General features: G+C 46.0%; 1 protein-coding gene across 2 annotated transcripts in view; it reads left to right on the top strand.

Annotated features, from left to right (window-relative positions):
* The first annotated feature begins 10,379 nt into the window (after nt 1-10,379).
* EGFL6 (EGF like domain multiple 6) overlaps nt 10,380-13,439 on the top strand; it is a 61,771-nt gene continuing 58,711 nt past the window's right edge. For both annotated transcript variants that reach the window (XM_007180330.2, XM_007180331.2), the window contains exon 1: nt 10,380-10,578. In XM_007180330.2, the coding sequence (XP_007180392.2) occupies nt 10,505-10,578 (74 nt within the window). In that variant the 5' untranslated portion in view covers nt 10,380-10,504. The remainder of the gene's footprint in view (nt 10,579-13,439) is intronic.

A 13,439-nucleotide genomic window follows, 5' to 3' on the forward strand; every position in this document is an offset into this window, starting at 1 on the left:
CACCACGCTGTTTGTTTTTTTTTTAATTAATTTATTTATTTATGGCTGCATTGGGTCTTCGTTGCTGCCCATAGGCTTTCTCTAGTTGCGGAGAGCGGGGGCTACTCTTCGCAGCTGTGCACTGGCTTCTCTTTGTTGCAGAGCACGGGCTCTAGGCGCACGCTTCAGTAGTTGTGGCTCTCGGGCTCTAGAGCGCAGGCTCAGTAGTTGTGGCTCACGGGCTTAGTTGCTCCGCGGCATGTGGGATCTTCCTGGACCAGGGCTCGAACCCATGTCCCCTGCATTGGCAGGCGGATTCTTAACCACTGTGCCACCAGGGAAGTCCCCACCATGCTGTTTTGATTACTGTAGCTTTATAGTATTGTGTGAAGTCTGGGAAGGTTACACCTTCAGCATTATTCTTTTTTCTCAAGATTGCTTTGGCAATTCAGGGTCTTTTGTGGTTCCATATAAATTTTAGGATTATTCTAGTTCTGTGAAAAATGTCATGGGTATTTTGATAGGGATTGCATTAAATCTATAGATTGCTTTGGGTAGTATGGCCATTTTAAGAATGTTAATTTTTCATTCCAAGAGCATGGGATATCCTTCCATTTCTTGGAATCATCTTGAGTTTTCTTCATCAGTGTTTTAAAGTTTTAAGAGTATTGGTCTTGCACCTCTTTGGTTAAGTTTATTCCTAGATATTTTATTTTTTTATATGATTTTAAACAGGTTTTTTTACTTTCTGTCTGATATTTCATTATTAGTGTATGGAAACGCAACAGATTTCTGTATATTAATCACGTATCCTGCTACCTTGCTGAATTCATTTATTAGTTCTAATAGTTTTGAGGTGGAGACTTTAGGGTTCTCTATATAAAGTGTCACATCATCTGTAAAAGGTGACAATTTTACTTCTTCCCTTCCAATTTGGATAACTTTTATTTCTTTTTCTTGTCTGGCTGCTGTGGCTAGGGCTTCCAATACTATGTTAAATAGAAGTGGTGAGAGTGGGCATCCTTGTCTTGTTCCTGAATTTAGTGGGAAGGCGTTCAGCTTTTTACCATTGAGTATTATGTCGGCTGTGGGTTTGTTGTAAATGGCCTTTATTATATTAAATAGGTTCCCTCTATACCCACTTTGAGAGTTTTTATCATGAATGGACATTAAATTTTGTCAAATGTTTTTTCTGTGTCTATCGAGATGATCATGTGATTTTTGTCTTTGGTAATGTGGTATATCACATTGATTGATTTGTGTGTGTTGAACCATACTTTTGACCCTGGAATAAATCCAACTTGATCATGATGTATGATCTTTTTTATGTATTGTTGGATTCAGTTTTCTTTTATCTGATTGTTAATTGCCTGTTTTCCCTCATCATAAGGAAGCTCTTAGAGCAGGAATTTTCTCTCATTCCTTGCTCTGTTCCCAGATCTGTGCTGCTTATATAAACATTTACTGAATGAAAGAGCAGACAAAATCAACTTTTTAACAGTAAACTTTGAGCACAGTCAGATATTTCCATCAGATCTATGTTGTATTGTTAATTCCTGAAAATATGCAGTCATCTAAAATGTTTTAGTAATTAACTGGTCTTAATGGAGCCCAGTAGCAAACATGGGGTAACTTATTTTCATAATCTGAAGAGTAGTTAACATCAACAAAAAAATTACATATTCTTTTTCTGTTTATCAAAGAAATGTATAATAGTTGTCATATTGTGTTTATGCCATATGCTTCTAGTTGCATAAATTCTTGTCCCTGGCATCCAAGCAGTATCATGAGTTTGACAAAAGAAGGAAATACTAGAATTTACATACACCATAAATCTGTCGTTTAGGGAATTTATAGTGTACTTTGTTACGCCGAAAACAAAATTTAAAAGATGTGTTTTCTTCATTTTCACACCATACAAATTTCATAGCATACAGAAAACATCACATCCTTACAAGGTCACTAAATGAAAGGTATGGGGCCAAGCGGTGAGGTTAGGGTTAGACTCATGGGTTTTATCCCCTTGGTTACAGTCAGACTAGGATAAATGCATGCGCCATACCGAAGTGACTACTTCTCCATCTAAAGAAGGGCAAAGTACCCCACTCTTCTCAAATTGGCCTTGGGGAACCTCACAGCTCACACATACAATAGAATTTATGTTAAATGGAGTTAAAAGGGGGTTCTCTTTCCAAATCTGCCATAAGATGTAATTCAAAGTTTGAATGGAAATAGTTCCTACCAGAATATATAGGTGTCTAGTTTGGGGTTTCCCCAGAGGCAAGGAGGTGAATGCCAGCAGGATTTGGAAGGTGATTCCCAGAAATACTGGCAAGGGAGTGGGAAAGTGAGACAGGGAAGAGAAGGCAGCCAAGAAAGAGTAAGTTATCAAGCCTATTTCCATTCTGGGCATCTGGACCTCATTCCCACTGGGGATCACTGGGAGACCATGCAGAATATGCCTCAGGGTTCTCCCAACCAAGGGGTGAGGTGGCTGGGGTGTTGAATCACCAAGTCCCTATCCATCATTGGTTTCCGGCTGCCATCAGTGACTAAGAAACCCTCAAAGAGTTGCAGGTGTTCACAGAATGCAGCCTTTGGCAATTAGTAGATTCAGAAGTCTCCGTGCTCTTGAACACACATATGATCATGAATCCTGTTACTCCCTGTTTCAATTCCCTCAGTGGCTCCCAGAGCCCATAAGATGAAGTGAAAACCCTTCAGCCAAGCTCATGAAGCTCCCCATCATGCTAGGCCAGTGGTTCTCAACAGGACAGTACCACCTTCATGAGGGTGTTTTGGAAATGCACAGTGGGTTTTTAGGTAGACATGATGATTGGGGGCACTAATGTCAGTTAACACTAGACATCCTGAACTTTATATCACCAACCCCAGGCATTGTGCCCGGCATCAAGTGGGTACTCAGTCAATTAATGTATATGGGTAAAAGGTCTCACAGAGTCTGGAATAAACTCCAGAAGCAAAGCAGGATGAATCTTAACCACAATGGAAGAAAAAATTCATTCACTCATTTATCCACCCAATCAGATCAAGATTCCTTTGCTGAAGTTAACCCAACTTTGCCATTTCAAATATGGTCTTTGGGGACATAGATGATTTTTTTCCACCCTCCTGCCAACGAAAATGTTTGAATCATGCAACTTTGGAGAAAGACGCTGAAGGATCCAGAATCCTTTGCAAGCACAATATAGATGTAGAAAGTGAGAACCAGAGAGGCAAACTGGCTTGCCAAGTTGGTAGAACTTGGAACTAAATCCTGATTCTCCTAATTTCCAGTCCTGGGCTCTTTTTTATTTTTTAACCAAATACTGTTTCACTCAAGAATAGCAGAACTCCTGAGTCAGGACAATGTGGTTTGGGGTAAGTTATTATCTGAGCGAATATAACTTTCAAGGTTTTCTATTTTCTAGAAATCTTGCCATCTAAAAATCATTTTAGGGACTTCCCTGGTGGTCCAGTGGGTAGGACTCCACACTGCCAATGCAGGAGGCCCGAGTTTGATCCCTGGTCAGGGAACAAGATCCCGCATGCATGTCGCAACTAAGAGTTTGCATGCCGCAGCTAAGAAGCCCACATGCCCCAACTAAGAGTCCGCATGCTGCAACTAAGAAGTCTGTGTGCTGCAATTAAAGATCCCGCGTGCCGCAACTAAGACCCAGCATAGCCAAAATAAATAATAAATAAGTAAATAAATATTTTTTAAAAATGAAAATCATTTTATAAAATGATTCATGAAAGCAGGGGATCAAACAGGGACAAATATTTATATGTATAGAACACAAAGAATTTATCTTCTCCCCTCCCTTATTTCCACAGCATCTCGAAGTACTTTTGTGAAGACTTAGGCCATTAATTGTAATAATATATTTACATTTCTGTCACCTAGGGCAAAGGATTATGTCTTAGTCATTTTTATATCTCAACCAAACAGTGTCCAGCACATGATCGACTAGGGAACATTATATATTTGTTAAAGGAATGAATAAGTCTGTAAACCATATAGGAGAACTTTTTGAAAATAGGTAGATAATGTAAAAAAAGAAAAAAGGAAAAGAAAAAAAATTTTTTTGTTTTAGCAAATTTTGCTATTTTTTTTTAAAAAATTATTTATTTCTGGCTGTGTTGGGTCTTCGTTTCTGTGCGAGGGCTTTCTCTAGTTGTGGCTAGCGGGGTCCACTCTTCATCGCGGTGCGCGGGCCTCTCACTATCGCGGCCTCTCTTGTTGCGGAGCACAGGCTCCAGACGCGCAGGCTCAGTAGTTGTGGCTCACGGGCCCAGTTGCTCCGCGGCATGTGGGATCTTCCCAGACCAGGGCTCAAACCCGTGTCCCCTGCATTGGCAGGCAGATTTTCAACCACTGCGCCACCAAGGAAGCCCTATTTTTTTATTTTTAAAAAGATCACAAATGTAGTTCTAATTTTATAGTCCACAGAACATTTCTCAACCAAACTTTCCCAAATCAAGTTGGAGTGACTTTGAGTAAAAGTCTTTACTTTTAAGGCCTATCTAAACTGAGTTTCCTGGCTTTAGTCCTCACGAGCCATTCTATAGGGTTTATGTAGGAAACAGTCAATAGGCAAGCTGTAGGTGTATGCCAAGTTATTATTACATTCAACTGTGAACAGGAAAATAGCGAAGGATATTTCCACATGGGACGGGAGGGAAGTGCAGGGGATGGGCTCAAGCCACACCTTCCCCCGGTAAAGACAGAAATGCCCCGGGTGACTGAGTGCCTTAAGCTGGAAACTTATGAATTCGGTAAAAGTCAAGGGAGCTAACATTCAGACAAAGAGATTTTATTCACAGGCAAGGGGACTTTTCTATATAGTAATGACATTTAAAGGGTCATAGACTTGCTTAAAAATCTGAAGTCGTGTTGCTCCTCACTGGAACACACTCGCCTCCCCTACACATAAAATATTACTCACTGTTCCCGGTGGTGAGCTGACCCCCCCGCCAACCACCACGTCATGCCATGAAGAATGAAATCTGCTGGCAAAATTAATCTCCAGTGAGACCTGACTTCAAAATCCATGTTCTTTCCATTACGTTGATAGGTGACCTTAGACAAGGTATTTATCTGCTCTAAACTTCCCATTGCTCACCTGTAAAATGGTGTGGTAATAGCTACTTTATATAGGTGTTGTTAAGAGTAAACAATTACTCTCTCCAAAATGTCTAGCATGTAATAATCACTCCACAAATATCAATTTCTTTCTCTTCCTCAAATATCAAGTGGGGAGTTGGCCAAATTTGAGGGGAAAATGGATCATGGTCTCATTTTTTTTTTGCTCTTTTCATCGTACCTTAGTTCTTTTCTGCTTCTTAAGAAGTGAGAATCATATTGCTGAAGACCAGATTTTCTAAGAAGCACATGTTGGTTGTCCAGCCCATGTCATCAGGGAGAAAAAGGAACCAGGGACTATCTGGTGTACACATTTCCAACAAGCTGTCCCCACTGCCTAGCCCAGGGCCTGGCATTTTGTAGGTTCCAGGTAAATGTTTGAGCAAGGGAAGAGGGTAGAAGTAGAAAGGGAAGGATCAGGGGGTGGGGATTGAGGTGGGAGGAAGAAAAGGAAGGAAGGCTGTTAGTGTTTGGAATTTGTTTCTACTATAAAGGTCCAAGAACAGGGTCCTTGACAGGCACAGAATGAAGGAAAGCAGTGTGAACCTCAAGACACACCTTCCCCTGCAGAATTTAGCAGTGTCTGCATTGAGTCTTACACTTCTTCACTGCCTCCTTTCATGGAACAAGAAGACGTGGAAAGAAACAGACTAGGAAAAGACATCCATTTCTAGAACATGTTTGTGGGCTACAATTAATGGAGAAGGTGAAGAAGAGACGCCATTTTCTTCTTCAGTAGGAATGGTGATGGAGAAGACGTCATGAAGTCTGAGGGGGAGGCCTATGTGATGGAAACACAGGGATGTGAACTCATCCTGTGCGTGGCCTCAGGCAAGGCGCTTCACACGCTGAGCTTTTTCATCTGTAAGATGTCAGAGTTGGTCCAGATCAATGGCTCTCAATCTTGGTTCTCCGTTAGAACCACCCAAGGAGTTTCCAACTGTCCCCATGCCCAAGCCATAGTCCAGACAGTAGAATCGCCTTAGGTGGGACCCAGGCATCAGTAGTTTCGAAGCTTCCTAGATGATCCCAACGTGCAGCTGAGCTTGAGAACTGGGCCAGGTGGTCTCTGGACCCTCACTACACGAAGTGGTTCTCAACAAGCTGCATGGGCAACACTTGGGTTCTTTTTTGTAACAGAACCACAAACAAGACCCCCAGGTAATTTGTATTGATGTTAAAGTTTGAAAACTCTGGCCTAGACACCCTTCCACCCTGCCCTTTCGTCCAACAGTGCTTTGCTGCTGGTGCTGATATTTCAGTATAACTTCTGGATCTCAGCACCAGGTACATCGTAAGTGTTGAAAGCTTTATATGTGTGTTATGGGTATATACTCAGCACAAAAATACCCCCATCACACCTGTTCCATGCAGGGGGCTAAGTGGAAATAGATTGGAAAACAAAAGGTATTCCTGTAAAAGGGGCGGATGATTTTATGAGATTCTGATCAAAGATTGTTTTGCCTTTGTAGAATGGAGTAGGGCCATCTAAAGAGCAGTTCTCTTCACAGTCAGGCACACCAGTGTGGTTATTAAAAACACCTGCCTCGACGTGGCAGTTTGTGTCCAACATCTTCTCACCTGGCAACACATCATTTCTAGGTTCCTTCTCTGTTCCTCATGCTTCCTGACGGTGCCCTTCTTGATAGTTCTCCCCAGGAAATAATAGGTGCATTGGCTGAGGAGTGTTTGACTTCCTCTGGAAGTTTCCCGTTGTCATGTTCATCACCTCCTTTAATTAAACAGAAGAGAAGTCAGCTCTGAAAAAAAAAAAAAAGCAGAAACAGCCTCAAAATGCTGAAACTTAAGCTAGAAAGTGACAGATAAACACTATGCAAGATGTTATTCTGACCCTTTATGACTCAGGGCTAAGCAGGTGGGATGGCCCCCACGTTTGAGGCTAGTCATGTTTTAGTCGGACTTTTTTGAATAATGGTGTGTTTGGAGGAGGGAGTGGTTTGGCTCTGAAAGTTTAGGGAGCAGTGGCATGGGTAAAAACATAATTCTCAGTTCACTTCAATTTCTAGACTTTAGGTAACAGCCAATGTGGTGCCCTGCCTGTATCCCCCTGGCCTTAACATTTCAGTACGGTGTCAACAGTGGGCATCTACAGGGCTGAGGGCTTTCTTTGTCTGTCACCCCCCACTCTGCCCTCAGCTCAGCAAGCAGAAGTCCTAGGATCAGTGGCCTGGTAGAAGCCTTCAGGCGATGACTGAATGCAGATGCGGGCTAAAGTAGCCCAGCTCCCTCGGCTGTCGGGCGAGGTCATGTGGAGGTGCACCATCTCAGCTGGCTCTGGGTGATGCTCAGTGGCCCGACGCTCCAGCGGCCCCAGTGATAACTTGATACACACGTGCTACTGTTTTCCTTCCCTTCCCGGCTCCCTCCCTCCCTCCCCTGCCAGTGTTCTATCCCGGCTCACTCCCTCCCTCCCTCCCTCCCTCCCTCCCCCCCTCTCCTGCCAGTGTCCTATCCCGGCTCACTCCCTCCCTCCCTCCCCTGCCAGTGTTCTATCCCAACTCACTCCCTCACTCCCTCCCTCCCCTGCCAGTGTTCTATCCCGGCTCACTCCCTCGCTCCCTCACTCCCTCCCTCCCCTGCCAGTGTTCTATCCCGTCTCACTCCCTCCCTCCCTCACTCCCTCCCTCCCTCCCCTGCCAGTGTTCTATCCCAACTCACTCCCTCACTCCCTCCCTCCCCTGCCAGTGTTCTATCCCAACTCACTCCCTCACTCCCTCCCTCCCCTGCCAGTGTTCTATCCCAACTCACTCCCTCACTCCCTCCCTCCCCTGCCAGTGTTCTATCCCAACTCACTCCCTCCCTCCCTCCCTCCCCTGCCAGTGTTCTATCCCAACTCACTCCCTCCCTCCCTCCCTCCCCTGCCAGTGTTCTTTCCCAACTCACTCCCTCCCTCCCTCCCCTGCCAGTGTTCTATCCCAACTCACTCCCTCCCTCCCTCCCTCCCTCCCTCCCCTGCCAGTGTTCTATCCCGACTCACTCCCTCACTCCCTCACTCCCTCCCCTGCCAGTGTTCTATCCCAGCTCACTCCCTCCCTCCCTCACTCCCTCCCTCCCCTGCCAGTGTTCTATCCCAACTCACTCCCTCACTCCCTCCCTCCCCTGCCAGTGTTCTATCCCGACTCACTCCCTCCCTCCCTCCCTCCCCTGCCAGTGTTCTATCCCAACTCACTCCCTCCCTCCCTCCCTCCCCTGCCAGTGTTCTATCCCAACTCACTCCCTCCCTCCCTCCCTCCCCTGCCAGTGTTCTATCCCGGCTCACTCCCTCACTGCCTCACTCCCTCCCTCACTCCCTCCCTCCCTCCCCTGCCAGTGTTCTATCCCGGCTCACTCCCTCACTCCCTCACTCCCTCACTCCCCTGCCAGTGTTCTATCCCGGCTCACTCCCTCACTCCCTCACTCCCCTGCCAGTGTCCTATTCCGACTCACTCCCTCACTGCCTCACTCCCTCCCTCCCTCCCTCCCTCCCTCCCTGCCAGTGTTCTAGGAGCCTCCAGAGCAAACTACTTCCGCTTGAATCCTTGCCTTAGCGTCTGCTTGTGGGAAAACCCACACTTAGACAAATTTAATCTTGCATTTGCTTTAAGATATTTGTAGGTATACAGTTCATACCTTTATATTCTTTCCTTTCAATTTTAATATTTTCAGTTGCTAAAACTAGTTATGATATGAAGAATTCAAAGGGTTTTGGTAATGGCCTTGAAGAGATCATCTTATTACCTTGTTCATGAGACTCATTTGGCATCTGAAGTCACCAAGGAGTAAGAAGATGAAGAAGAGGGATCAATATAAGAGTGGCACAGGCCAGGGGGAGATGGGCCCTGGTTTCCAATCCTGATTCTATACTTGTTAGCTCTGTGAACTTGGGCAAGTCACTTAACCTCTCTGCCTCTCAGTTTGACACTTCAAACATGGGAGAGCTAATCATCCCTACCTATACAGTTGTGGGTGTTCAGTAAGATGTGTGTAAAGCGTTTAGGATAATGCCTGTCACTGTTAGCTATGAACAGTTCAATGGCTTAACTGGTTACTAACCAAGGACACTGAATCCATTAGGATGTCTTCATCCATAAAACAGAAGATCCAGTGTAGCACGGCTCACGCCAATAAGGACATCCATGGTCTGCAGCAAGAATCTGCCCCATCCCCACTTCTCACATTTCACTGGCTAGAATTAAGGCATATGCCCATTATTTAACCATGAGTCAAGCTTATAATCAAGACAAATCTCCTCTTTCTCTATATTCTTCATTTTATTTCTAATACCAGGTCACAGGTGTATCGGACACTTATTGCTGTGTAACAAATTATCACAATAAGCCTCAGTAGCTTGGCTGGCACTGCTGACCTTGGCTGAGTTTATTCATGTATCTATGGGTTGGCTGATATACACTAGGCTTGCTGTGAGTCTGCAGTTGACCAGGTAGCTCTTTCACCTGATGCTCATTCTTGGGCCAAGAGGCTGGCTGGGGCGTGGTCTTCTCATGGCCATAATAGAGGCCCAGGTGTCTTACTGACTAGGCTTGGAACTGGTCCTCATGCCATTCGTCAAACAAGTCACACAGCCACGTCCAAAGCCAAAGTGTGGGGACCATAGGGTCTGCCCACCCTGAAGCCACAGGGTGTGGGCATTCATTCTATTATAACAGTTGTCAAAACGAAGAACATCTAAACACCCACATGAATTCTCTGAACTCATATAGCGCTCGAGTTTCTGCCATTCATTTCTGAACTGGTTACTGCCTTACAGTATCTTCTGGTGGTCCCGTGTAAGGAAGGTGTTGCAAATGAGCAGGAGAGATCACTTGTCAGATGCCGGGGTTGCACCGGACTTGGTGACCTTCCAGCTCTGGCCGCCCATGATTTGCAGTCTGGGAAGAAAAGCCCGCAGAGTATGAAAACCTAGAAGTAAGACACAAGTGTCTTTCTGAACCGGCATCCCTTGGTTCCTGCTTTGACTTCTCAACTAAATTGTGAAATCCTGGAGCTCGGGTATCGCCGAAACCTGTCCCGTGTCTGAAACAGATGGCGAGACGCGGTGACTGTGACAAGAGGGAAGGGACCTGAGTCTGGGGGAAGTTTCTCGGCGGCGAGCAGCGAGCGCAGAGGATGCGCGGGTGGTGCTGGAGGCGGGTCCCAGCCAGATGTGCACGGCCCGCCCCGCCCTCTCTCGCGCGCCCGTGGCCGCTTCACGCGTAGAGGAGCCGCTGCGCGCCTCGCCGGGGCGCCCCCGCTGCGGTGCCCGGCTTCACGTCTCCGCCCGCGAGGAGCGCGCCCGGGAGAAGCCGAGGCTGTGAGGGGCCGAGGACCGAGGAGGCGGCGCCCTCCCGAGGAGGCGGCGGAGGGAGGCCCAGCGCGAAGATGCCGCAGCTCTGGGCCCTGGCGCTCCCGCTGCTGCTCCCCTGGGTGGCAGGTGGAGTAGGGAACGCGGCCAGGTGAGTGTCTGGCCCTGGCCTGAGCTCCCCCGTTTGGCCCCTTTTCTTTGTCCCGCGTCCCCTTAGGCACCTGTGTATCTGTGCGCGCGAGACGGTATTTAAAGAGGATGCCTGGCCCGGAGCGCGCCGCTCTGGCGGCGCTTCGCACCGGCTCCTCGGCATCAGCTGCGCCCCACCTGGCTGCGTCCTGCGGGTCAGGAGGAGGGAGGCTCTGCGCGGACCCGCGTGTGCCGTCTGGCTCGGCGGTCTGCAGACGTCCACTGTTCCGGCGGGCGTGTGTCTGTCTGTGGATGGGCGGCTGGGTTCCGTGCCTGTGCCGTCTTGCTTTCCACTCTTTCCGAAGGGCGCCAACTGATTGTCAATGGCTAGTTTTGCTGGGGAAGGAGGGAAAGAAACTGAGGACGGCACAGAGCGTTTACCGTGCTTGGGCTGCGCCATGAAGGGGGCCCCTCTGCTCAATGCCTTTCTGATTAAGGTTCATGAGCTGGAAAGAAAGGACGTGATTGTCAGATGAAATCGACTCATTATTCTTGCCCTGGCCATTCAGAATTTGAAGCCGTTTCTTTACTTCCCTTAAACTTTCCTAAGCTCTGAAACTTATTTTCCCAGAGATCAGCAAAGCCACTTAATAAATACACACTTTTAAAACCTAGGGGCAGGACAGGAATAAAGACGCAGACGTAGAGAATGGACTTGAGGACACGGGGAGTGGGAAGGGTAAGCTGGGACGAAGTGAGAGAGTGTTATGGACATATATACACTACCAAATGTAAAATAGCTAGCTAGTGGGAAGCAGCCGCATAGCACAGGGAGATCAGCTCGGCGCTTTGTGACCACCTAGAGGGGTGGGATAGGGAGGGTGGGAGGGAGACGCAAGAGGGAGGAGATATGGGGATATATGTATGCGTATAGCTGATTCACTTTGTTATACAGCAGAAACTAACACACCATTGTAAAGTAATTACACTCCAATAAAGATGTTAAAAAAAAATACACACTTCTAGTGCATACTGTAGGCCTGGCAGTCCTAAACACTTGAGGGCTATTAACCCATTTAAAGCCCATAAGTGCTCTGTGTGGAAGGTACTGTTATTATAATCCTCGTATTGTAGAAGAGAAAAACCAAGGCACAGAGAGGTCGAGTAACTTGCCCCAAGAGGCACAGCCAGTAAGTGAAAACACCAGCGTTCAAACCCAGGCAGTCTGGCCTGGAGACCATGCTCTTCCCCAGTGCGCTAGGGCACCCTTTTAGGGATCACTCACTGGAAAAGTTTTCCTGGTTCTCTGGCTGTCGTGTTTTGCTTTCCGAGGTGTCCCCTAGAGCAGGGTTTCTCTGCTGTGGCACTGTTGATCTTTTGGGCTGGGCTGGAGAGTTGTTTGTCTGGGGTGGTTGGAGAGCTGTCCTGTGCGTTACAGGGTTCTTAGCAGCATGTGTGGCCTCTACACACTAGATGCCAGTAGCAACTTCCCCAAGTTGTGACAATCAAAACTTTGTCCAGACATTGCCCAAGGTACGGGGGCGGGGCGGAGGCTGCACAGTTGTCTCCAGCTGAGTGAGAACGTCTGCGCTATTTGATTTTTTTAGTAGACAACTTCTGGGGAGAGCTGGCTGCGAGCCTTGGTTTGGAACAGGCTTCTTAAAGGTGAGCCTGACTATCTTTGTTTGACTTACAGGAAAAAAATCTTTTATCAGCGTCAGTCACAGTATTAAGGGATTTTCAAGTTCAAACAGAAAAAACTTCAAACCAGGTTCTTAGGATATATGATCACAAGTTTCAATTTCCTTTTCATGATAAAAATGTAAGGAGATGCAATTTGCTCATGATCACATTTCCTTGAACGTTGGAGGTTCTGGTATCCCTAGAAAGCCCACTTAAAAAGATCAAGTGCTATTTGGAGATGAGATTAATAGTTCTTTTAGCAGCAGGCAAACTGACCCCCAGGAGCCTCAGTTTCAAAGGGCCACCAAATTAAATTAAAAGCCGAAAAGCTCCCAAATAAACCCAAGAATATTACAATGGAGAATCTACGTCAGGATTCTGCAATTTCACAGTTTTCAAGATGTGAACTGTGGTTTCTTTACATGGTATCAGGTTCACAAGCTGCTATGTTTATTATCTGTGCAGTATGCTTGGAAATGTCTAATGCTCGGCTCTTCAGGAACTGCCCGGGCACCAGGTTCCATCAATTCCAGCCTCCAAGTTACAGACGGCACATTTACAGAAAGGCAAGGTGCTCATTGCACTGGAGTGTGTCTACTGATTATTTCCCGAGGTTTTACGACTTACAGTAAAAACTGCTATATAGAGATTTCTAATATAAGTACTCGTTGTATTTTTTAAATAAAAACGCTGGTCCATAATTTCAGTGACCTAGAAAATAATATGCCTCTTAAATGGTGATTTGTGCATAGTAGACAGTTAACACTCATCAAATGAGTAAATCTTTAGCAGCATGCGGTTTTCTGATCTTAAGCATCAGAATTTGGCTTAAACCATTTATTCTTTATTTTGTATGCTACTTGAAACTAATATTTTAAGTATAATTGACTTACAATATTAGTTTCAGGTGTACAACATAGTGATTCAGTGTTTTTATAGCTTACACACCATACAAAGTTGTTATAAAGTATTGACTATATTCCCTTTGCTGATCCCCATACTTTTTAATGCCATTTGGGCGTTGGGACTGTTTAGATGCGCTCGACCTGCTTTGTTCAATACAGTAAATACGGTAGTCACTAGCCCCATGTGGCTGGTGAGTACTCGAAATGTAGCCAGTCCAAGATGAGATGTGATGTAAGTGTAAAAGACTCATTGGATTCATTGGATTTTGAAGACTTTGTATGAAAAAAGAACATA

Source organism: Balaenoptera acutorostrata, chromosome X, assembly GCF_949987535.1.
Source record: "Balaenoptera acutorostrata chromosome X, mBalAcu1.1, whole genome shotgun sequence".
NCBI classification, from domain to species: Eukaryota; Metazoa; Chordata; class Mammalia; order Artiodactyla; family Balaenopteridae; genus Balaenoptera; species Balaenoptera acutorostrata.